General features: G+C 53.2%; 1 protein-coding gene across 4 annotated transcripts in view; it reads right to left on the bottom strand.

Annotated features, from left to right (window-relative positions):
• Positions 1–413: 413 nt before the first annotated feature.
• LOC136003834 (cyclic AMP-dependent transcription factor ATF-7) overlaps positions 414–23,925 on the bottom strand; it is a 66,466-nt gene continuing 42,954 nt past the window's right edge. For all 4 annotated transcript variants that reach the window (XM_065659807.1, XM_065659808.1, XM_065659809.1 and 1 more), the window contains exons 4-12: positions 21,666–21,784; positions 18,894–19,028; positions 17,748–17,905; positions 14,883–14,982; positions 13,287–13,400; positions 11,985–12,131; positions 10,090–10,287; positions 8,324–8,432; positions 414–5,114 (exon numbers count right to left, since the gene is read on the bottom strand). In XM_065659807.1, coding sequence (XP_065515879.1) covers positions 4,897–5,114; positions 8,324–8,432; positions 10,090–10,287; positions 11,985–12,131; positions 13,287–13,400; positions 14,883–14,982; positions 17,748–17,905; positions 18,894–19,028; positions 21,666–21,784 — 1,298 coding nt within the window. In that variant the 3' untranslated portion in view covers positions 414–4,896. The remainder of the gene's footprint in view (positions 5,115–8,323; positions 8,433–10,089; positions 10,288–11,984; positions 12,132–13,286; positions 13,401–14,882; positions 14,983–17,747; positions 17,906–18,893; positions 19,029–21,665; positions 21,785–23,925) is intronic.

The raw sequence follows: 23,925 nt of genomic DNA, 5'->3' as shown, positions 1-23,925 counted from the left end.
AGGGACCCCCCCCTGCACCCCCCCCAAGCCCCCCCCATCCCGGTCCCCTCTCGGTCCCCCTCTTCTCCGCCGCGGCTCATGTCCGCCACCGTGTGGCGGCGCCGCGCTATTGCAGCCCCGACGGCACACACAGATCGCGTTTCCCCCGCTCCTTTTGCCTCAAAACAAGCGGAAATCGCCCCAAATCAGCCCGTGGGGGGCCCGGACCACCGTGTGTGTGTCCCAGGCCTGGTCACCGGCTGCCACCCCGAGGTACCCCAAGTTATGGCTGGATGGTGTCACCCAGACAGGCGACAACCCCATGGTGCCCCGAAGGAGGGCTGAGAGCATCACCCAAGTGGGTGACAACCACCTCAGATGGGTGCCACTCACCCAGGTCACCTCCCCTGAAGCAAAGGGCAGCAGGCACCGGCTCCTGGGTAATATTTAATGTTATATTTGCAGCATAAATAAAAGGCACGTTACATGTTTGGTACGAGACGTGGCCCCCCCGTGTGTCCCCGTGTCCCCAGGGGGCTGTGAGGACCCGCTCACAGGGTGGGGAGACACCGCGGGAAGGGGGTTACAGCTGGAACAACCATAAGGAGCTGCGCATCCGCTTGGGAAGTTGCTTATACGTCTATATAGGGCTGTATATACTCAATAGATACGTGGGGTTTAATAGATAGTACATCCTCGGGGGTGGGGGGTGTCCTATTTCTTGGCTTCTCCCATGGAAGCTCGGCATAGGAAGCAGGGGGGGGGGACGACAAAGGGACACCCCAGACCCTCCTCCTGCCTCCCCAGGGACCGTCGTGTCCCTGTGTCACCTCCTGGGCTTGTTTCAGGGCATGGAAGTCGGGGGGGGGGGGAACCAGAGCGAAAGGGATCCATAAAGTCCAACACTGACCACATCTGCTGAGCCATCAGAATCCGGAACCAAGGAGCTACTTTGGGGAGGAAAAGGCGGCACCGATCCCAAAACCTCCCTAATCCTGAGGGATGGGGAGGCCAAGGAAGGAGCATTCCCGGGATTCAGCTGGGGAACAACCACCCTGGGATGTGGGGCTCAGCCACTTCCATGCACCAGGACAATGAACCCCAGTGGCTGGTGCCACCCTTGGGGGTCTCCCTACCTCCATCACCACCAGAACGTGACCTTCAAACTCCTGGAGGAGCCCCAGGACCATGTTAAATGGGCCATGGAGGAGGGATGGATGATGCTGGGGGAACCTAAGCAGGGTCTGGGGTGCTCCATCCCTTGGGAGCATGTGAAGAGCAGAAGAAATCACCCTGAAGCACAAAGCAAGAGACCAGTGGGGCTTCTTGCCCTGAACGTCTTAAAGCATGAGCTGAACCAGGAGGAGAGGAAAACGCTGCCTTCACCCTCTCCCATCGCCATGGGTCCAGGGGGAACCTGCATCACCAAAGTGGCTGGAAAGGACACTTTACACCCAAAACCACCCCCCAAAGCCAAATCCTGCCCTCTCCACCTACAGCCTGGAGAAGCAACCTCACAGAGACGTGATGAGGAAGGAGAGGATGATGCAGGGCAAGAACCCAGCAGCCATTAGGCTCTTTGGAGCTGTTGGAAGCGCTCGGAGCCCATCGGCTCCTTGGGATCAGCACAGGCATGATCCAGGAGAGGAGAACACAGTGGAGAGCCTGGAAAGAGGCACCCAAACATGTCCATCCCACTGGCAAAGCAACAGCCACCAGTGACACTCAGCTCCTGAGGTTTGGGTCTGGCTCGGCATCAGCTTCTGCGACCACAAGAAGGATGAACCTCATCCCGTGCACATTTATGTGGCATTTATGGCTTGGGAAGTCCATCCATCACACCGGGATGGGATCAGATGATTCCATCCAGTTGCTGGCTGGGGGGAGATGCGTCAGCAAAGGGTCAGGCTGGGCTTTCGGTTGCCTTCCCCACTGCTGGGATGCTGTTGGCAAGACCCAAACCCTGCTCCAGGACCTGCTCCACAGCAGTGGTTCAGGTATCGGATGCTTTGGGGTTAAAACATCCCCAAAAAGGACACAGAAAGCCGGAACCCTGTCGATGAAATGAAGGAAACCAGTAAGGTTTGCTCAGACACTTGTTCCCTGCCCAGGTTTGGAGCTTTACAATGGTGTTTTCATGGATTTGGGGGTTTTCCAATTCACTAAGCAGGGGAGCACAGAGGGACAAGGGAGCACCGATGGCATCGGGAGCACGGGCGACAGGGGGACGGGGGGAAGAGTCCCCATTCATCACCAGCAGTGCCTGAGATCTCTGCTCTCCCACCAGAGGAAACCGGGTCACTTTTAGTCCCTAAAGGCACCATTAAGGGCCAGGGAAGCTGCTGCATTCAATGCCAGTGCTGCTGTGTGTGGCCCTGACACCATCTGCTGCCTCTTCCCTAACCATCCCCTCACCTCTGCTTCATCCAGCCGACCCCAACACCACGAAGCAAACAAGGCACCAGCGGCAGGATGAGCCCAAAGCCCAATTCCTGCTTCTTCCCTTCCTTCCATCACCCTTATCCCTGGCCAGATGGGGTTTCCCTGCAGAGCCGAACGCCTGCGGAGCCTAGGAGGAGCTGGTGAGCTGCTGTGGGACCCAGCCGCTGCGCCCGGAGCACTGCGCACCAAGAACAGGGATTCAAGGAAGCAAATATGTTTAGAACACATTTTTGTCATTCCTGCTATTTCCAGGGAAATAAAGGCGCTTGTCCCAAAGCCCCCCTCGTCTCCCCCCCAAGCAAACTGGGCAGATCTCAAGACCAAAGCGGGTTATAGATAGGGTTTTCTCCTGTTCCCTGTCACAGCTCCACAACCCGCATCCAGCAGCAGCTCCAAGAGAGGAGCCAGAGCCAGGCTGGATCTAAGTCCTGCAAAACCCTCTGGCTTTACATCCTGCCCATCCCAAACAGCTCCTGATCCCCGGCCTGGCTGAAACCTCTTTCTGCCCAGCTCTCACGGTGCTAAGACATCCTGAAGCCCCCACTGCAGCAACACAACAACGCTGGGATAGAAGAGCTGAAGTACGGGGTACCCACTGTGCAGAAGCAGCTTTCCAGAAACAAAAGGAGGGTCCAGGGGGGGAGCTGTGAAGGATCTGAACCGGGAATGAGAACTACCAAGGCCAGAAGCGACCCCGATTCCGCATGAGACAACTTTGGAAGCAAGAGGAGCCAAAGGAGCACGAGAGCAGCATCAAGCAACCAAACCCAGACCCGCCGTGGCCAACACTGCCAAGGTGAGGAGAACCTGAAGAAGAGGGAAGAAGGGGTAGGAAGACAGATCCCATCAATGAGAAACACCAACGGCTGAGCTGCCCCCATCCCCAATGGGATCTGGTTTCTTGCTCAGACCATGCTTTGGGTTTTGCTGTCCCTGGGAACCTTCCAAGTGTGGAGAAGCCAAACGCAATCACTTTGACCACCAACTTGGCTCAAAAGTGGCGAGTGCAACCTGAGGTGGGCGAGAGCTCAGGTGAGGAGGGACCTCCCGAGGAGGAGAGGAAGACCAAGGACTGTTGCAGCTCCACGGACTTTGGCGAGGTTCCTTCCACGAGCCCGAGCGCACGGAGCACCCCTTCCCGCTTCCAAACTCCTGATTCCAGTCGCTTGCCGCCTCGGGAAGCGCACACAGACACACACACACGACAAACCCGACCCGATTCCAAGCGTCTTTCAACATCCAGGGTGGGGTTTTAACCCAGCCCATGAAACTGGAAGCTCTGCTCTTCCTTTGCTCCGGCTGGGAAGCAACGGATGCTCCGTCACCAAGAGCGGAAGAGAATCGTGAAGAAGAGGTAAAAGCCCAGGCAAACAGAAACACTGCATCGTGCTCCCTCCCTTGGAACAGGCAACTAATTCATGAGTTAAGGCCACCATTGTTAAGGTCATGGAGTTTACATGTAGAGGAGATGATCCTTGGAAATGGAGGGATTTCTTTGTAGTGGAGTTGGGACCAGATGATGAATTCTGGGACTTGGGTTATTCCTGCCTGCTGGGACGGCTCATCCTTGCATGTACCTCCCAGAGCACCTTTGCACTGGTCCCAGCAGGCACAGAGCAGCACCAATTCCTGTAGGGAAGACTGAGAGCAGCCCCTCTGCTGCTAAACCAGCCGGTACCTTTACTCCAGCAACCACAGCATCCCAGTATGAGAGCATCCATGAACGTCTGCAGCTCCCAGTGCAGCATAAGCAACCGGGAACACGTGTGTGTGTGTCCCCAGCCCCGTGTCCCCCCTCTCCCAGTCACTGGGCACAAACTGATTTATGGCAATTCCATTCCCAACGTGTCCAAAAAACCTGTTGCTGGCATCTTGGGAGTGAGCGTGCGAGGAAACAAACCTCGATCCCTTTAACCTCAGAGCTCAGGGAGGCTTCTTGTGCGAAGGTGCAATGTTTCAGGTAGCGAGAGCAGAGGGGGGAGCAGATGCCTGGAAGCAGCATGCTGTTAAAAATAAAATACATTGACAGCACGACTAAATGTCACAGCCTCCCAAGAGCTGTTTTCCTTTGCTGGGAGTGAGGAGGAGGAGGGAGAAAGGGGGGGGACTTGGAAGAGTGAAAGCGCCAAGGGGATGCACTGAGCATGGAGGTTTAGTGTTAATGTAACTGAGACCTGAAAGCGAACCTTTCAAGGTGCTTTTCCAAGTGAGCTCTGCGTGTTCGGGTCACTCTGCGAGTTGACAGGTTGCCAACCCCAAGAGGTGCGGCCGTCCCGTGGGGACAGGCAGTGGCCGGGCAGGGTCTGTACAGGCTATGCAGTGTGAGAAGCGCCACAGCTGCCCTCCACTCACTTGAAAAGACTCAAAAGAAGAAAAGAAATACAAATCCTCCTCATTCCCCAGGGCCACGGGTACGCTCAGTCTCTGCGGCTGCGAGGGGCGGGGAGCTCCGTGTCACACGCCCAGGCTGGGACATCATCTGCCAGCAGACTGGGACTGTGGAGCCATGATGACGTGTGACGGTACCGGCATGTTCAGTTCTGTCCTTTGACTCGCCATCTGCGTGAGCACCGAGGTGGCAACTGCTTCTGCTGCCGAGCGCACGCTGAGCCCGTTGGGAGAGGCCGTCACGGAGCTGTGCTGGATCACGGGAGCAGGGGAGCCCGTGGGCTCCGAGCTCTCCTTTGGGCTTTCTGTTTGGCCAGAGAAGGAGAAAGGGATGGAAGGAAAAGAGAAGACAATCAGGTTACAGAGACGTTGCGTGTGTTGCTACGGGGTGGTAGCAGCAAGGCGGTGGGATGGGAGATTGCTTCCGCTTCAAAGCGTGTGCAGAAATCAGTCAGGGATTAACTCAACACTCACCTTTCACTGAATCATAGAATCACGGAATGCTTTGGGTTGGAAGGGACCTTAAAGTTCATCCAGTTCCAACCCCCTGCCACAGCCAGGGACACCTTCCACTAGAGCAGCTTGCTCCAAGCCCCATCTAAACCTGGCCTTGAAATTCCCAGCCAAAGCAGCCTGGAGCAGAGAGGCTGATCCCTGCAGGAATCCCAGCTCCTCCCACCAAGCCGGGCCCCTCCTCAAGCAGCTGTTTGGCAAAAGCAAGTGAGGGCTGGAAATAAAACTGATTAGAGTTGGGACATAACGACTCAGCGGGTCCTGCTGGCCCCATCCCTTGGTGAACCACCAGCAAATCTTCCTGAATTGAGGCCAGGAAGGCATAAAGCTGCACACCGAGGACAAGCAGACCCTGCATAACCTTTAGTGTAATAAATCTGTTTCCTCATTAGAAGAAATGAACTTTCCTACATGTTGTTTCCTGGCATGGTACTTGGTTCAAGGCCATTTAGCCCAGAGACTCAATAGTTCCTTCAGAGTCTTTGCCATCTGTTGGTGAGCACATGGGTAAACGTGCACTGAAACCCTTCTGTAAGGCAGGGCTTTTTTGCCCGTTTTTAATAAAAATTACCTGGTTTGCTCTTTATTGTCCTCTAGAACATTAAAATCAATTAGAGCCCATCACAAACTGTTTCCTTGCTCCATTTCTTTTCCTAACCTGAAGCAGTCGAAGAGATGGGAGGCAGAGACCTTCTCCTGCGCTCTATTCCGAGCGATGTGGGTCGGTTTGCAACACTTTGGATTCCCTCCCACAAACAGCCCCTTGCGTCCCTGTGCAGAGCTTCTAACACAAAGGATAATTTGTGACCTATCAAATGCCAAGGCGAGAGCAATCAGACCTCTCTCTTTAGGGGTATACACTCATTATCCACACATGTCAGGAGGAAATTCCCTCCTGTGCACTTGGCTAGATGAATTACAGGTAAGATGCGGTCACCTTCCTTTAAAAGAGCAAAATAATGGCATGAGGTGGGATACTTCTTCCACGTCAAGATGGTAAATCCCATGACATGGGGGGAAAGAAAGTCAAAGAAGAGGTTTACAACCTTATTGTGAACTGGGAAATGTTCTTTAGGGCTCGGATTTCTACTGGGTGCTTGAATCAGTCATGGAATGGGTTGGGTTGGACGGGACCTTAAAGCTCATCCAGGTCCAGCCCTTGCCATGGGCAGGGACACCTTCCACTAGTGCAGGTTGCTCCAAGTCCCTGTGTCCAACCTGGCCTTGAACACTTCCAGAATACTGGACCCCTTTCCCAAGTGGGTTTTACCTGGTGCAACCTTGGCTCGGCCTTCACCAGCCAAGCAGAGATCTGAAAATGGACTCAGTGATGAGAGAAGGTCGAGCAGAGCAATAGAAGAGTTTGGCATCCCCAAAAAGCAGATTTACAAGGTATTACAAATAAAACAACCCAACTGTATATGAGGCAGCTGTAATTCCATCGAGGGAATCTGGCATTTTTGTTTAAGGACCTGTTTAGTCACAAATCTCACTAATAAAAAAGGCAGCCGGGGATGGGGGGGGAGTGAGGGGGTGAATTTCCTTTTTATTATTCAGATGTGTGATGGATTCCTATTATTGGAGTAGACAGACTGTGAGGAATAATAATAGGAACTGTAAACTTGGGAAGTTAACAGGAAAAATCATGTTGCCTCTCTGCATTATACACCTGCCTGGAAGGGCTGGGGGACAGCAAAGAGCTTCACGACCACATTACTCAAGCTCTGAGTCACTGTAATGAGGGAAAATAAACTGGCTGTGCCCTGTACAACATGTATTTGTGCCTCACTGCACAGGAGAGTGCTTCAGAGAGCCAGGAGATGGGAATCGGGAGACAGTCGGGAAGGACAGTGCCGGCTTTCCTGGCTTTTGTTGTCTCCTCCTTCCTTTTCCTATCTCCATCCATCCCTGCATTAATCCAGGCAACGCTAGGGGACCCCAGCATCCTCCCAAAGCCTTTCTGCAAATACCACAGTGTGGGATTGTTATTGCAGAGATGACATAAGAATCCAGACATAATGTTTAGCTCCCGGGTTGATTATAATGAAATAGGCAGCAATATAAAAAAATGAAAGAAAGAAAAGAAGATAAAAAGAGGCTTCTTACTCCCAAACCTCAGCCAATTTGATGGGAATTGCAGAGAATGAGATCTAGAGCTCCATGATGTCATTTATAGAGTCTGGCCTTTTCTGACTCTGGCTTTGCTTTCAGAGCAGCAATAGTTTTTCACTTCAAAGAGGATATCAAGTGCTTGGCAGGCTGCCTGGGAGCGGGTGGAGAGATGCTGGCCTACACTCCAGGGAGAAGCACAGTCTTCCAGTGCCTAAAAGGGCTACGAGAAGCCTGGAGAGGGGCTTTGGACAAAGGCCTGTAAGGACAGGCCAAGGGGAATGGCTTTAACCTGCCAGAGAGGAGACTGAGATGAGCTCTTAGGCAGAAACTCTTCCCTGTGAGGGTGCTGAGGTGCTGGCACAGGGTGCCCAGAGAAGCTGTGGCTGCCCCATCCCTGGCAGTGTTCAAGGCCAGGTTGGACACGGGGGCTTGGAGCAAGCTGCTCTAGTGGAAGGGGTCCCTGTCTGTGGCAGGGGGTTGGAACTGGATGAGCTTTAATGTCCCTTCCAACCCAAACTATGCTGTGATTCTGTCTAGGATCTTTGTCAAGTATCCCACACTAGAGAGACAGGAAGGAGATGAGCTACCTCCTTCCTACGGTGCTTCCACACCACTGTGGCCCTTTCTGCCTGGCTTCAAGATCTTATAAACCAGTTTAACCTGGTGAAAATCTGAAGCTCCAGCATTGGGTGGATCCTCCTTAATACTGAGGCTTTAAATGCCAAAACAGCAGAAAACACAGGACCAAGGTCTATCCTGACCTGTCACCTGCAGCAGCTGGAAGGTGATGGAGCAGAGACTAAGATGAAAACTCCCTTTGTGTCCTACACATTTCATCTGTTTAGACCTACTTAAAAGGCAGTAAGGACCAGCAAAAGCCACTACTCACCGAGATAGCCCTGTGTCTTCTTCTGTAGTGCAGTGACGGGGCAGTCCTTGTGAGCCAGCAGGAGCTGCTTGAGTTGAGCCACTTCGTTCCTCAGTAGCGTAACTTCATTCTGGGATGGGGAAACAAACACACACATGTGCATCACTCATGCTCTTGGCAATAGCCCCTAGCAGGACATTAATGAATGTGCCCCGTCAATTTACAATGTATTGTCTAATCTGAGATGTCTCCAGCCCAGGAACTCTAAACAGTGTTTCTGGGATTGAGGAATCTAGTGTGTAAGACATGAACAAACATTTCCCTCCAGCAGCCCCTCACTATGTTAATCACCTAATCCTGAACATACATTTGCCTGATTCCTCTTGCAAATGCTGTTGGCTCTGATGGAAAACTAAACAGAGTGAGAAGCTGAGTGTAAAACCAGCTCAGGCCATGCCAAGCCCTGGGGAACATCAGAGCTCCTCCAAGCTCTCGGTACCTCTGTGGGCTTTGTAAAGCAGATCTACTGCCCTGAAGACTTTATGCAAGTGTGTTATTCCTCTGCTGAGATGTTTGGAGAACCAGCTGGAATGAAGTCAATTGTATTTCGAAACTGCCTGAGGAAACAATTTCTATAATTATCTTGGGAAGAGAATGAAAATGCCACCATCAGTGCTATTGAAAATCCCAGCACATGAGTCATAAGCCACCAGTGAAAGAAAAAGCCCAGAATGGACCCCAGCTCAGTCTTTGCAGACCCTTCAATCCTTAGCATTAACAAGGGGGCTGATAGCAATGGAAGTGAAGTCTGTATTTTACATGGGCTACACTTCTGTTAGGAACACCAGGGTGCTGCTGGAGAACCAGGAAAACCCCATTGTCCAGGAAAAAGCAGCAGTATGGCTGCAGAGCCTCCCTGCTCACCCTGGTGCCAGGTCCTCTGTGCAGGGAAGGGAACCAGGGCTGCTTTTGCTGACCCTGTACCAGCAAAGAGCTCTCCCTCACGCAGGGAAGCTGCTTTCTGGGGCCTCCGTGCCCTGCTCCTGAAGCTGGTGTTGCTGCCTTGATGGGCAGAGCCCATTTGAGGAGACAGGGAGAGAAACCAGAGCACTGGAGAGCTCTTTCCCCGTGGCCCGCTCAAGGCAGAGCATCAGGATGGAAAGCAAGGAGTGAGATCTGTTGAAGGTGCTGGGCAAGGAGAAGCTCCCCATGACCTGGCCTCAGTGTGTGCTTGAGCCCAGACTCCCTCTGTGTGCTGGGCTGCACCCCCAGAGTGCGAGCAACAGCTCAGGGATGGGATCCTGCACCTCTTCTGTGCTCTGGTGAGCCCCACCCCACAGTCCTGCATTCAGGATGCTGATGAGAGACCTTCATTAGGGACTGTAGCAACACGACAAGGGGTGATGGGTTCAAACTGAAACAGGGGAAGTTCAGGTTAGATATAAGGCACAAGTTGTTCCCCATGAGGGTGGTGAGGCACTGGAATGGGTTGAATGGAGAAGGTTTGGATGCCCCATCCCTGGCAGTGCTCAAGGCCAGCTTGGACACAGGGGCTTGGAGCAAGCTGCTCTAATGGAAGGTGTCCCTGCCTGTGGCAGGCGGTTGGAGCTGGATGAGCTTAAGGTCCCTTCCAACCCAAATCATTCCATGATTCTATGAAATCTAGAGGCAGCACTCCTGCTCCAGACAGCAGCACGTAGTCTCTGCAGCACAAGGAAGCTGCTCCCTCTGGAGTGACGGTCCTAACGCTGGCAAGGGGCTGTGCTCAGCCTCAGTTACATACTCACGCTCAGCTGGATGTTCTGGGTCGTGAGCTCCTCAGCTTTCTTCTCCAGGGAAGACACCCAAAGCTTGCGCTTCTGACGGCAGCGGGAGGCTGCTGCCCGGTTCCGCTCCAGGAACCGCTGCCGGCGCTCATCCGGGTCTTCATCCACCGTGCGCCTCCGCCGCCCGCCGGTGCTGGGGGTGGGCTGGGCTGGAGAAACCTGGTGGTGAAAGAGACATTAAAGGTCTGCTGTGGGCAGGCAGGCACACGGCAGCACAACCAGGCTTGGCAGAGGAGACTGGCATTAAAAGAGATCTGGTTTTGCAGAGCAGCCAGAGCTGCCCAGTGCAGTGATGGAGCCAGGGCAGACAGGGGAGCTGGGGATAAAGCTCAGTTCTGGGTCCTCACTCCAAGAGAGACATTGAGGCGCTGGAGCGGGGCCAGAGAAGGGCAACGGAGCTGGTGCAGGGCCTGGAGCACAAGGGTGATGGGAAATGGCTGAGGGACCTGTGGGGTTCAGTCTGGAGAAGAGAAGGCTCAGGGGAGACCTCATCGCTCCCTACAACTGCCTGACAGGAGGATGGAGCCAGGAGAGGGCTGCTCTCTGCTTCCAAGGGATGGGACAAGAGGAAACGGCCTCAAGCTACACCAGGGGAGGTTTAGATGGAGCTGAGGAACAATTCCTGCCCCAGAGGGTGCTCAGGCATTGGAACAGGCTGCCCAGGGCAGGGCTGCAATCACCATCCCTGCAAGCGTTCACACACCGTGGAGATGAGACCCTCAGTGCCATGGGTTAGTGGTGGCCTTGAGAGCGCTGGGGAACAGTTGGACTTGATGATCTTAAAGGTCTTTTCCAACCTGGTTGGTTCTGTGATTCTAAAGAGCCTTTTCCAGGTGTTTCTGGCAGCCCTTCCTCAGTGGATTCTGCAAACTTCCTAAAAGAACTCTCTGGGATCCTGAAGCCAGTGAATGTGTGAATGTCAGGGAATTAGTTAAATCCCAAACTCCTACAGTCAGCTAACAGCACGTAACGAACAGCAGGAGTTTCCTCCCCTCCACGCCAAGGAGCTAAGGTGGCAAATGACCACACAGAGGAAACCACCTTCCTTTTGATTTCACTTAAAGAGAGGTTTAAAAGCACTTTGGAGACTCCCACATGGGCAGGGATCAGAGATCAGCTGAGAGAGGGTGACATGCAGCTGCAGGGCTGGGAGCACTCAATCCCACTCTGACGCACGCAACCACGCACGGGTCCAAGCTCCGTCTTCACTTGGGTTCAGTAACCCACCCACAGAGCACAAACAAATTCCAGCTTGGGAGTGGATAATCTGCTTTCAGAATGAAGTTGGGTTCAGTTTGCCCTGGATACCTCCACCTAAAGAAGCTCTCAGAGGCAACTGGCACAAGTAAAGCCACATATTTCCTGCTTTGATTTGGGGAGAACAAAGGGAAAAGTCAGGGAGGGCAAAGGCACAACCTTGCTGGTGCTTCTGTGAGGGCCCTGTAATTACACCACCACAATCAGGGAGTGCAGTTCCACTCGGATACTCGCTGTCAGGCAGCATATGGATATTAAACTTTTGGAAGCCTATCTAACTGACGGAGCAGGTGGCAATCCTGATGGAAAGCTGGCATTTGGTGAGCTGGCAGGAGCTACTGGAGCTGATTGCCTAAGAGGGGAGCATTTAACCCCAGTAATTGAGCAGAGAGAAGAGAGCAAAAATACTCTTTCCAAACTCCAGACCTTGTCAAGCAAATGAACGTGTTGCTGAAGTTTGCTGCCTGGTGGTGTTGGAGAGCAGCACTGAAAAACAAGGCTTTTTAACCCATTCTGCAAAACAGGAAGCTACAAGGTTTTCCCCTGCCTTCCCCAAGGCCCCGGAACACCCCAGCATCTCCAGCCCTGCAGCAGCAGACCTGTGGTTGAGCTGGGGAAGGGGCATCAGGGTGCTGGACAAGGATCTGACTCTGCTCCGGACGTGCGGTCACCATCGTGCTGGCTGAGCCCACCACCAGGTTGCTGCCGTTCAGTGAGGAAGACGCCGCCAAGCTGGCCTTCAGCCTCTGTTAAAGGAGGAAAAAGGACATCAGTGGACCTGTTGTCCATGCTGTGAAGGCTTTAACCAGCTCCTCTATCACCCGAGGAGCCAGGCTGGTGGGCATTGGGTTCTTCAGAGAATGCGGCTGATTCAAATCCAACCAAAAGCCATCACCATCTGGCCTTCCCAAAGGCAGCTATCAGCTTAGGCCCAAGCACACAGGTGTCCACATCCCAAAATTACTACTGCAACTGGCACCAGTCCACTCCCAGCTGGCAGATCTGCAGGCAGACCATGGACTGAACAGGCTGCAGAGCCCAACTGTCCTTCATCACCCACAGAAGGGTCCTTCTGGGATGGAGAAGGACCTACACATGATTGAGACCATGTCTTGAAAGCAGCCAGAGCAGCCAGATACAGGCCAGCGGGGCAGGATGGCTCCTCTATGCCTCAGTGTTTAGGGTGTCTCACCCCACTTGTAGCTCTGATCTGCCCCTGGATCCTGCAGACACCAAAACAGGGTGCAGTGGGAGCAGTGCCAATGCACCAGCAATGGTGAGCAGCTCTAAGAGGTGGCTTTGCAAACAGCTCCACCCCATCCAGGCCAAAAAATAGGGGAGTGGGTCACAGAATCAGAGAATCATTGAACGGTTTGGGTTGGAAGGGAGCTTAAAGCTCATCCAGTTCCAACCTTCTGCCATGGGCAGGGACACCTTCCACTAGAGGCTGCTCCAAGCCCCATCCAACCTGGCCTGAGTTTGCTCCCTCCTCTTCTTACACCTTGCTTGAGTCATGAAGAGCTAAGAGAGGAAAACTCTTTTATAAACTTTTAAAAGGCTTTACATGAAAGCCATTTCCAGGATCCTTGGATTACAGCACAACATCTCTTCTCTTGGCTCTGCCTTCCTCAAGCCCACCTCCAACCCATCTGTTATCTTGGAACTAGAACTAAACAGCCGCGTTTAGGATGGGGCTGACGTTTGCCTTGACAACAACGTGCCTCCTCTGCCTGCCAGAGCCGCAGTGCTGATGAGCCTGATATTCCTGGTGGCATTTCCAACACCTGCTCCTGGTATGGGAAGATGCTCTGATGGCTCCGCAGGACTGCGGAGAAGCCACTGAAGACTTGGGGACAACACCGTGGACGTGACACCCTCCCCAGCACGGATTCAGCACTTACCATTTTGGCTTCAGAGTGCACTGGAAGTCCTGATGGGGAAATGGACCCGCTGCTGTTGATGGGCGGCCCAGGAATCCCGGGAATGTTTGGCACCATGGACATCGGCCGAGCCAGCTATCGGGGAGGAAGTAACACAAGGGGTTTGGAAGCTGAGGTGGCTTCGCGCCGCGCTCTGCGAAGCAGCTCTGTAATAATTCCCCAACTGAGCACATTTATAAAGCCTGACAAACGCTCAGCCTTTAACTGCTGCCATCAATTCCTGCTGCTGTCACTGAAGGCCAGCAGCCACTCCTTTGGTGGCCATGGTGCCTGTTTCAGAATCACCCAGCCATACCAACCACTGAGGACAGGAGGAGGGCAGCTATAAAGCCTCCTTTCCTTCCCTTCCTTTCCCTTCCCTCCCAGAGGGCTTTTCCCCACCAGCACAGGAGAGCAGATACAGTGGGAGGGTATTAGATCCCCTTCAGATCTCTGCACAGCTCTACTGCAAAGCGGCCACAACATAGAGGGTAAGGCAGAGCATCCCTACACAAAGCTTTCTCTCTTCACAAAGAGGGGAAAAAACAGAGTATGCACTTGCTTTTATGAGCCACTCAGGTGTGCTGTTGTAAAGCACTACATGTAAGGACAGAACAAGGGGAATGGCTTTAACCTGCCAGAGGGGAGACTGAGATGAGCTCTTAGGCACAAGCTCTTCCCTGTGAGGGTGCTGAGGCGCTGGCACAGGGTGCCCAGAGAAGCTGTGGCTGCCCCATCCCTGGCAGTGCTCAAGGCCAGGTTGGACACAGGGGCTTGGAGCAAGCTGCTCTAGTGGAAGGTGTCTATGCCCCTGGCAGGGGGTGGAACTGGATGATCTTAAGATCCTTTCCAACCCAACCATTCCACGACTGTGCTACTACAAAACACAAGGTGTGTTTCAAACAAACAGGAAGGTTTGAAGATATTTCCATGCCCACAAGCTGAGCTGAGATGCCTGTGCATCTGCCTGCTTTGACGTCAACATTCCTGTTACCTGAGGCAGGAGGTTTGGGCCGTTACATGCCCAGCAGGACAGGCAGGATCCACATGGGCTGCCTGGTCAGGAGCTGAAGCACTCAGAAGATGGACAAGGCACCCACCCACCAGGCAAATCTGCTCCTGAGCTCTGCAACACGGAAAATTCTCCGTATGGAAAAGCACACCCGGCAAGGCTGATATTCCAACAGCTCTTTAGCCCACTGGCAAAGCTAGGGTGGCTTTCCTGGCCTGCAAAACCAACATGTTCTCTGCAAGCTCCAATGCCTTCAATTGAAGTACGCTGTTCCAAATGGAAGCAGCTAATCAGGGATCCTGCAGTTCCCAGCTCTGGATCAATGGCATGAGCCATCTGTCCAGGCAAAGCTTTGTTTTATTCCAGACTTATTGCCCTCTAGTGTGATGGACGTGCTATTACTGCCTTGCCAGAGCTGCCCCCCTCCTCCTCTTCCAAGTCTTATCTTGCACAGAGGGGGAGATATATTTTAACGTTGACAAAATGGGAAGTGGCTGCATATATTTGGCAGGAGCAAAGCACTCCCCTCCTCTGCCATGCAGGGCTGTGCTGGAAGCTTCTCTCACCGATATAACAGAAGGCATCTGCACGGGAGGGCCTGGGAGCACGGGCATGGTCTGTCCGTTTGCAAGCTGCACGACAAGGGGAAGGGAACCTGTGGGAGACCTGCAGAAACAACAGTTGGAGTTCACATGGATGGTTTCAAGTTTATGCTGTCCCAGCAGCCCCACGAGCTCAAGGGCACAAGCACAAGTTCATTCTGGTTAGCGGATCTGGGCTCCTTTTCCCATTTCCCTTCCCTGGGGTGATCCCGGCTGCTGCTCCTCACTCCTCACTCGGGGCTGGCAGTGATGTGGATGGCCCTGGGATATGATGTGCCCCAGTTAATTCCTGGGTGTACATGGGTAAAATATGGTGGCTGAGGCACAATGTCCACCTGAACAGATAGAAAAGCACAACCATGGGCTGCTGCAGCTCCTCCTTGGAGAGATGAGAAGTACCCTCATGGGCTGAGCCTTGCACCAAGCAGATGGGGGATCTGGGCTGCTTCTGCCTACCAGTAACTTCTGGTCCTGTGAGCCACGTCTGCTGAGCACCCATGAGAGGGTTTGCAAGGGATTCAACTCCTATGGCTGAGAGAGCTGGGCTGGTTCAGCCTGGAGAAGAGAAGGCTCCTTAAGGGGAGACCTTAGACCAGCTCCAGTGCCTGAAGGGGTGACAAGAAACCTGGAGAGGGGCTTTGGACAAGGGCCTGTAGGGACAGGACAAGGGGAATGGCTTTAACCTGCCAGAGGGGAGACTGAGATGAGCTCTTAGGCAGAAGCTCTTCCCTGTGAGGGTGCTGAGGCACTGGCACAGGGTGCCCAGAGAAGCTGTGGCTGCCCCATCCCTGGCAGTGCTCAAGGCCAGGTTGGAGCAAGCTGCTCGAGTGGAAGGTGGCCCTGCAAGTGGCAGGGGTTGGAAAAGCTTTAAGGTCCCTTCCGACACAACCCATTCCATGATTCTTTGATTTAGTTTCCATTAACAACCCCTTCTGAATCCGATTCCAGTGAAAACCTCCCAAACCCAGAGTGGGTTGGAGAGAGCTGGTCTGTGTCTGCTCTGGGAGATAGGAACAGCCCTGCTCCCTGGGGGAGGAGAAGATCCCACTGTAGCCTAACTGTGACAGATTACAATTCCTTAGAGTTCTCCCCTTGCAGATTGTTCTGCAGTGAAATGCAATGCTCCTGCCTGTGGCAACAGGCACACACCCCCTGCCTCCACTTCAGAGCACCACAAACCCTCGCGACTCAGCCTTTCCAGGAGAACAGAGGAAAAGCTGGAGCTGATGTGCTCCAGACGACAGGGAGAGGAAGGAAACCACCCCTCTGCCAGCAAGGGCTGATGTCCTGCTCCTCCTCCATTCCTAGCAGCGCAGCAGGGAACCGAATGGAGGCAGGGATGAGCCAGGAAGAGCAGAGCAGAGCTGCTGGGAGCAGGACTTTGGGGGAAGGATGAAAAGGGGATGGAGGAGGTTGGGCTGACTCCTGAGAGGAAGCTGTGCTGGCATGGAGTAACGGCAGGGTGGGGAGCAGCAGGAGCTGTGGGTCAGAGGAGGGGGGAGTTCATGGTGCCAATAACTCAGGCTGGAATTTTTAAGGCTGCCTTGGGAATGTGAACGCTCGCCTCTCATTCATTTCTATTGGGCATCCCAAATCCTCCAGGCTGCTTTTGAAAATCCCAGCCTAACAAGGCGAGTTACAGGGAGGTCACAGCCTCCCCTCCATCTCTGTCACGCTGACAGCTCTGCCACGTCTGCACCAGCCCCAATGAAGGGACACTCAAAGCTGCAACCCCATCCCTGAGGAGGGATCGACCCCCGTAGGCTATAAAGGGAATATAAAATCATATTCAAGTCCAGCTTACTCCAGTTCTGCTTTCTGCATGCCTCTAAGCACAAGGGGACTCCAAACAGCCTCAGGAGTCGGTGCCTGGGCTGGGTTACAGAAGGACTCTAATGCCCTTTGGAGAACCTCCGGACAATCACTTAACCCCTTAATGCCTCAAGACAGGATTTAAAACTTTCCATCAGGAAAACGGGATTGATGGTGCCAGAGGGTCAAAGCAAAAAAACCACACACACAAATATGAGCTGACAGCCAGAACAAATGGCCTGGTTAATGTAAGGAGCCAGCCTCAAACAAGGGTAATTAGAGAGAGGCCAGGACCACAGCAAAAAAGATGCATCCTGACACCAAAGAATAGAAGTGGAGCTAAATATATGTCTCCTGAGGGCTCCCTGTAATGTGTTTCCTGCATCCTTTAGGCTCCTTCCTTTTATGTGCAGGGCTGGAGCTACCCACCAGTGTGACAGGGCTCGTAACCGCTGCAGCGACTGCTCTGGAGCCTTGGCTCCAGATTGTTAAGGAGCAACAAGGAGCAGGTCATTAGATGTGCCGAAACAAACAGCTCCCGGGGCAGGAGCTGACCATGGAGGAGGCCAGCAGGTTGCAGCAGAGGTTACACTTCAGAGGCAACAGCAGCCTGAGAAATTCCCAAAGCCATTACAAGAGGCAGCCAATTTCCTAGCACCACTGCCGCATCAGTCTCCAAAAGCAACTTGGGAGTCCCCAGCCAAGCCCCGCTCTCACCATAGACAACAAGTGGCATGTCAGCATGTTGGGGGACTGGGTTTAATTCCTCCCCATGGTGAGTTTTGCCTCGTTTCGTTACACTGAGACAATTAGTTCCTGCTTCCTGCACTTCCACCCCATTCTGCTTCTGCAGACAAGTGCTGCAGCGAGGCCCTTATGCCCAAGCAGCCGCAGCGGGAACCACAGCCCCTCGGTTGTTCTGATCATCAAGGAACTGATTGAGGTACCTAATTACTGCCCAGGCAGCCTGACGGGACAGGAGGAAGCTCAGTGCACGTGTCCTTCCCCTGCACTTACCCGAGCTGTCTGTTGGAAGGGGGAGCCTGGGTGATGACAGAGGTTGGGGAAGGCAGCGTAGGGTGGAGCGGGTCGTAACCCAAGTGGAGCGGCAGCGAGCCGGGCCGCACGATGGTTGGAGTAGGTGTAGAAATGATGACAGGCTTGGAGGTGATCTCCTGAAGAGGAACAACAGGCAGTAGACAAGCTGTGAGTTATCAGTTTAGTAATGACCCGGTTTTCTCTTCCTTCTGGCGGCTTAAGAGCAGTTTAGTGCAAATGGAAGGCACCTTTGCTACAGAAACTGAGGCACGAGGGGAGCAACTTACCCAAAGCCACAGGGATTTGATGGCAGAGCAGGGAGTGGGACATGGAAATTCAGATCCTGCTGTCTGCAGCAGCCTCTGGGAAATAATCCCCCTCCTTGAATTACTGCTCCAGCCCCAGCTAGCATCTCTAGGGTGGGAAGTTATTCAGAGGGAGAATGTCACCTGGATAATGTGACACCTTAGAGCAGCTCCAGTGCCTAAAGGGGCTCCAGGAAAATTGGAGAGGGGCTTTGGACAAGGGCCTGCAGGGACAGGACAAGGGGAATGGCTTTATCCTGCCAGAGGGGAGACTGAGATGAGCTCTTAGGCAGAATTTCCTCTCTGAGAGGGTGCTGAGGCACCGGCACAGGGTGCCCAGAGAAACCGTGGCTGCCCCATCGCTGGCAGTGTTCAAGGTCAGGTTGAACAGGGCTTGGAGCAACCTGCTCTAGTGGAAGGTATCTACGCCCATGCAGGAGGTTGGAACTGGATGAGCTTTAAGGTCCCTTCAACCCAAACCATTCCATGATTCCATGACTAATCTGCTCTGAATCATCAGCCCTGCAGGACACAAGGAGCTGGTCTTGGTCTCATAGAAGATGCATTAGTTGTATGTCACTTTTGCCCGGCCAGCAAAGCATTCCCAGGGTGAACACAAGACCTTCTGCAGTAGCCAAATCCACATGGAGACTTCAGGGCAGCAAATATGCATTTTAGCAAACAAACTTCACTCTTTCTTTCTAAAGCAAGTGGAACCTCACAAGCCCAAATCCAACCTTGACACCCACGAGGAGAAAAAGCTTCTTCTCATCCAGAGGAGAGGCCAACATCTCCATGGGGCACAGTGGAGGAGACCTACCTTCTCCTTGTTCTGTGGTGACTGTGGGTTAGAGGCAGGGCTGTCTGGTGGGGACGAGTCCACCTCTACAGGCTCCTCCTCCTTTATCTTGATGTCTGGAGTGGAGGGCAGAGACATGTCCAGGGCTCCAGCACTCTAAAAGGAAAGCAGCCACAGACTGAAAGGACAATTAGCTCACATTGTTTGGGAAGCATTGGGCTGCTCCCAGAGGAATTGCTACAGCTCTGCCAAAGGATTATTATTTATCTGGACTGAAGAGCATCTGGGAGCCCGAGGCGGCCGCGCCGGCCCCATCCAAACAGAGACAGAGGCCTGGAGAAGACAGTCTCTGCCCCAGATGGCACCATTCTGTGGTTCCTCAGTAACACACACACAATTCTTTCCATAGTTTCGATTTTGGGTGCTATTTTTCCCTCCTCAAAGGGCTCTGCTCAGGAGAACAGGTAACAAAGCCAAATGCCTGCGAGTTCCAGAAAGCACTTTCATTCACAGCAGAGCTGTAAAGCATTGTATAAATCAGCCTGAATTATTTTATGACCCGATTATCAAAAGCAAACAAAGAGCCATGCAAGTTATTAAATATCTATGAGCGCCCCATTAAAATAAAACCCAACCATATGCCTGAAGCTGGCAACTTGCCACCCCCCCCCCCCCAAGGTTCCAGCAGTGCCACGTGCCCCATTTTAACCAGTTCATGACTTGCTGGGGACAGGAAAAGGGCAAGAAGTGACAATAAGGTGGGGGGATAACTAAAGGGAACAGCCACCTCTCCCATCCTCAGAGCTGGAGGAAGAGGAGACCAGGGAGAAGATGGAGCACCGGAGGAGCACGCACCGGAGCGAGACACTGCAGGATGCTGCATTTAATTGGGTTCCAACAGACCTCACAAATCACCAGGTCGGTCCCTCCTTCCATCCGGGCCAGGAGAAACTCTTCCTAAATCATTCCTGACAGCTGTTTGTCCAACCTGGTCTCCTTCCCTCCACAATCAATCCCAGCGCTTTCCTTCACTCGCCCCAACCGCTGACAGCTCGTCCGAGCATCCAACCTAAACCTCCTCCTTTGCTGCATTTTAAGTCCTCTCCAGGGAGGGAAAAATGCAGCAAAGAGGGTAAATCCAGGCATCTGTGGATGTGCCTGATGCTCGGAGTGGGGTGCACTGATTTATGCAGGAGCTTTGCTTGCGGTAGGTGCAGTAACCATTTACCTGCCCTCTTAAGCGGAGACCTTGCACTGGGAATCACAAAGGAGAAGGGATTAACATGCAGGAAAGTTTCAAACCACTTAAAGTGCCTCCAGGGAAGCTCCTGCTGTGTCTATGTTTTTAATTAACATGCTGGTGTCGAGACCACCCTTGGAACGGGAGGACAAAACACAAACAGCAGCAGCAACAAGGGCTCCATGCGGCCAAATGGTTGAAAGCATCTCAGAAATGCAGCAGGCAGCTCTGGCCAGGTTTGCTGAGTGACAAGCCATCTGGGCTGGGGGACCTCGCCTCTGCAGAGATTTTCTAGGAGGCAAAACGCCTTCCCTAATGCCTGAAACCACCCCAAGCTTCACAACACCCCCTTTGCCTGGCTGCAGGCAGAACTATTTAGACTGCAGTCATCCTAAAGCGAAAGCCAGGGAACACTGAACAGCTCAAGGGTCTTAGCTGCAGCTATTGGGTAGCACAGCTTAGGAGATGGGTGGTCTGACTTAGAAACCAGCTGGCTAGACTGTGGGCTGCTCAACCATTTCGATGGGAAACCACAAGCGAAAAGCCACCTTCTCCCCTGCACAGAGCCGAGAACAAAAGGCAGGGAAGTCAGAGCCCTGCGCAGCGCCGAGGAGGCCCTTGCAGCATACCAATGAGAGAGATCAATTTCTGCTTTAAAGAGCCCTGTTATTAGGAGCGAGGCTGAAAGACAGTTTTCAGGTTTAATTCTGAATTCCTCCGTTGCCCATCGGAGGGAAGATTTACGCGGCTTCTGCTCCTGCAGTTTATTTCCGAGCAGCGCCGCTGACTGCGAGCGTATGGACGCCCATAGATCAATTTAGTAAATGTATGTGCCAGCCTAAGAGCCCACCACGCATCTGCTGCTCCTCAGCTCCTGCAAAAGGGAGGGGGAAATGGCCTTAATGAGCTGCTATCCGATGAGATCCCGTTGTCCTTCAGCCCCCCGCGCTCCCCAGGTTGGCAGGGGCAGCCTGAATCGATACCACCTTGCGTAGGAAGGAGCTCTTTGTTAGGAGCAGCCTCCCTCCTCCATGGAGCCCCTGCTCTGTTTGCATGTTCTGTTTGCATCCCTTCACATGCTAAAGGCACACAGCTGAGCTGATCGCTGCTGATTGCACCTTAAAGGCATCAGCCTTCAGCATCTCCATCCCAAAGGAAACTGAGTGAATTTTTGCTGCTTAGCAGAGTCCTGGCTCTCTTCCTGCATCTCCTTCTCAAGGTGCAAGGTATGTTGGCCACTGCCTTGGGTTTCTGGGGGGGAGGTTTGAGGGGGTTTTTGTTGATGTGAAAGACCAAAGGGGTAATAAACCATCAAAATCCCATCACACCAGGCCTCGGATCGCAGGATAACCAGCCAAAGTCACCTGAGTTCAAATAGTGAAGTCCCATATTAAATCCCAGATGACACTAAGTTACGCTCCAACAGCTTCTGTTACACCTCCAACACTCCAACACCCTCTGATGCCTCTCACCAGAGCAGCACCGTCCCCCCTCCAGCCCTCACAACATGCACCAAGCTCTGTTTTATCACAACAATGGCCTTTGCCTCTTGCCTTTTTTTCATCATCCTCTGCAGCCTTCTTGAACTCGTGCTCAAAGGAGCTGGCCAGTTCATTGAAGAGTCCCACTTCTTCACAGTTCTTCAAGAACCGAGTCGGGGTCGGAGTCTGATCTGTTTGGGGTTGTAACACCAAGCATCCGTCAGAGAGAGGGGAGAAAATACTTCCTGAACCACCTTAATCCCCTTTGGGGACCCCCAGAAAATGGGGTGTTGCGGAAGCCTGGGTGCTTTTCTGCTAAGGTGTGTGTCTTAAGTGACAATTCAGAAAAGGGGAACTCATTTCTTATTGATTTTGCTTCTCTGGTATTAAATACCCATTGCAGCGAGAGACAGGCAGTGATTCCTGCAGAATTCCCAGTCTGTGGCTCGTGTCCTGCCCCTCCCATCCCGGGGTTTCACCTGTCCTCAGCTGAATTGCTGCTGTGAGGAAGGAAATCAGTGAGGTTTCATCTCCCTGAAACAGCAGATCTTACAAATAGAGAAGGATGAGAAGGGAACCAGCTGACCGGAGCAGCTCCAATGTGTGGAACAGAGCCGGGCAGAGCCGCTTCCCTCCCCGTGCTGTCTCCATGCATTAATCCCATCCTCGGACAGACGGCTCCGTGGGAGTGCTGATCGTTACCACCCTGTCCAAAGCCATCCCTCTGGGGCCCGTTTTCCACCAGATTAACACGTTGAGTCATGATCTCTCTGGCCATCACCCAGGCTATAAAGCAGGAAGCAATGGCCCCGCTCCCGGCGAGCCTCGTGCTGCATGCATGACGTTAGGTCAGGAGTCCAGGTACCAGTGGGAACCCGGCACGAGCACACTGCACCGAAAGAATCCATCTGGCAGCAGAAGCACATGGATTCTGAAGCACAAAGGGGATCCCTGGGATAGTTTAGCCTGACCTCCTGCATAAAACATCAGCTGCTTGGCACGGATGCTCCCAGGGCGAGCCGTGGTAGCTGTGCACGAGCTGAAGGGGCTATGGGAAACATCCCGTTCCATTTCCAGCCAGGGGTGGGGAGTCTTCGGGAAGTGACTCCGGTGATTCCTTCCCCTCACTGTCACCCTGTCACAGAACTACACGTTATTCCCAGCCTGTTCAAACCCTATCTCTTGGCTTTGTTGATAAAGCAAAGGTCTCCTCCGAGCACACTTTGCTTCCCCCCCCCATCTCTCTTCATTAAACCAAGAAACTTTGTCAGCTCAAGATCTCGGCAGGAGGTTGTTTTTCCAGTGCTCTAACAGCTCTCTGGGCTCTTTTCGGACCATTCCCTGTTTAGCAATGTCCTTCCAAGCCGTGCACACCGGCCCAGAGCCCAAATCTCTACCAGCTCTAACCAGCAGAGAGAGAACAATTCCTTAGGACTCGCTTAAGGTTCAGCACAGCGAGAGCTGCACGTTGAATCCTCCTGCACAGTCACACACAGGCAGCTGCCCTGGGCTCGGCACAAAGCAAGAGGGAGGGAGAGAACAAGAAAAGCCAGAGACAAAATGGTGGCTTAATAAAAGCCAACCAGAAAGGACATTAGGAATGTAGGGCAATAACAGCCTGGATCTCGCTGCTCAAAGCCAGTGTGCTTTATAGCCCCCACAACCCCCCGGCTGCTCAGGCTGCGTCAAGATCTCAGCCAGGGAAAGGCAGCATTAAATAGGCTGGTCCTGCACTGCCCACAGCTAAAGAAGTTGAGGGGTTTTATGTTCTTTGTGGTTTACCCCTGAGCAACCCATTGAGCATCAGCTCAGAGGGGCTGGGAGAGGGGCTGGACCGTGTTCCTTGTGCTAAAACTGAACCCCTGCATCCCACCCATGGTTTTACCTACCGGAGCTTGGGCACAGGAGGAATTTACAACTCTGGGAGAATCATAGAATCACTCTGTGGTTTAATCTACAGCTCTGGGGGCTGCAAAGAGGAGGGTTTTGAGCAAGCTGCTCTAGTGGAAGGTGCCCCTGCCCCTGGCAGGGGGTTGGAACCGGATAAGCTTTAAGGTCCCTTCCAACCCAACCCATTCTATCATTTTAATGCTGTCTCCCTGTTGGAGCACGTGGGATTTTGGCTGGAGATGCGACCATCCCCTGTTCCTGCTCCCCCATCACCACCTGCCCAAGCTACACCCTGCATTGAGCAAGCAAAAGCTGCGAACCCTGCTTAGAAAGGGGGAGAACTGAAGCTAAAAGCACCTTTAGGAATGTTAGGGTTCTTTCAGCCCCTGCTCCAGATTCTTCACCATCGACTCCCATGAGCCTGATCCCATTTGTAATCAAA

Source organism: Lathamus discolor, chromosome 23 (genome assembly GCF_037157495.1).
Source record: "Lathamus discolor isolate bLatDis1 chromosome 23, bLatDis1.hap1, whole genome shotgun sequence".
In the NCBI taxonomy this organism is placed as follows: Eukaryota; Metazoa; Chordata; class Aves; order Psittaciformes; family Psittacidae; genus Lathamus; species Lathamus discolor.
This window is presented reverse-complemented; position numbering and strand designations above follow the sequence as displayed.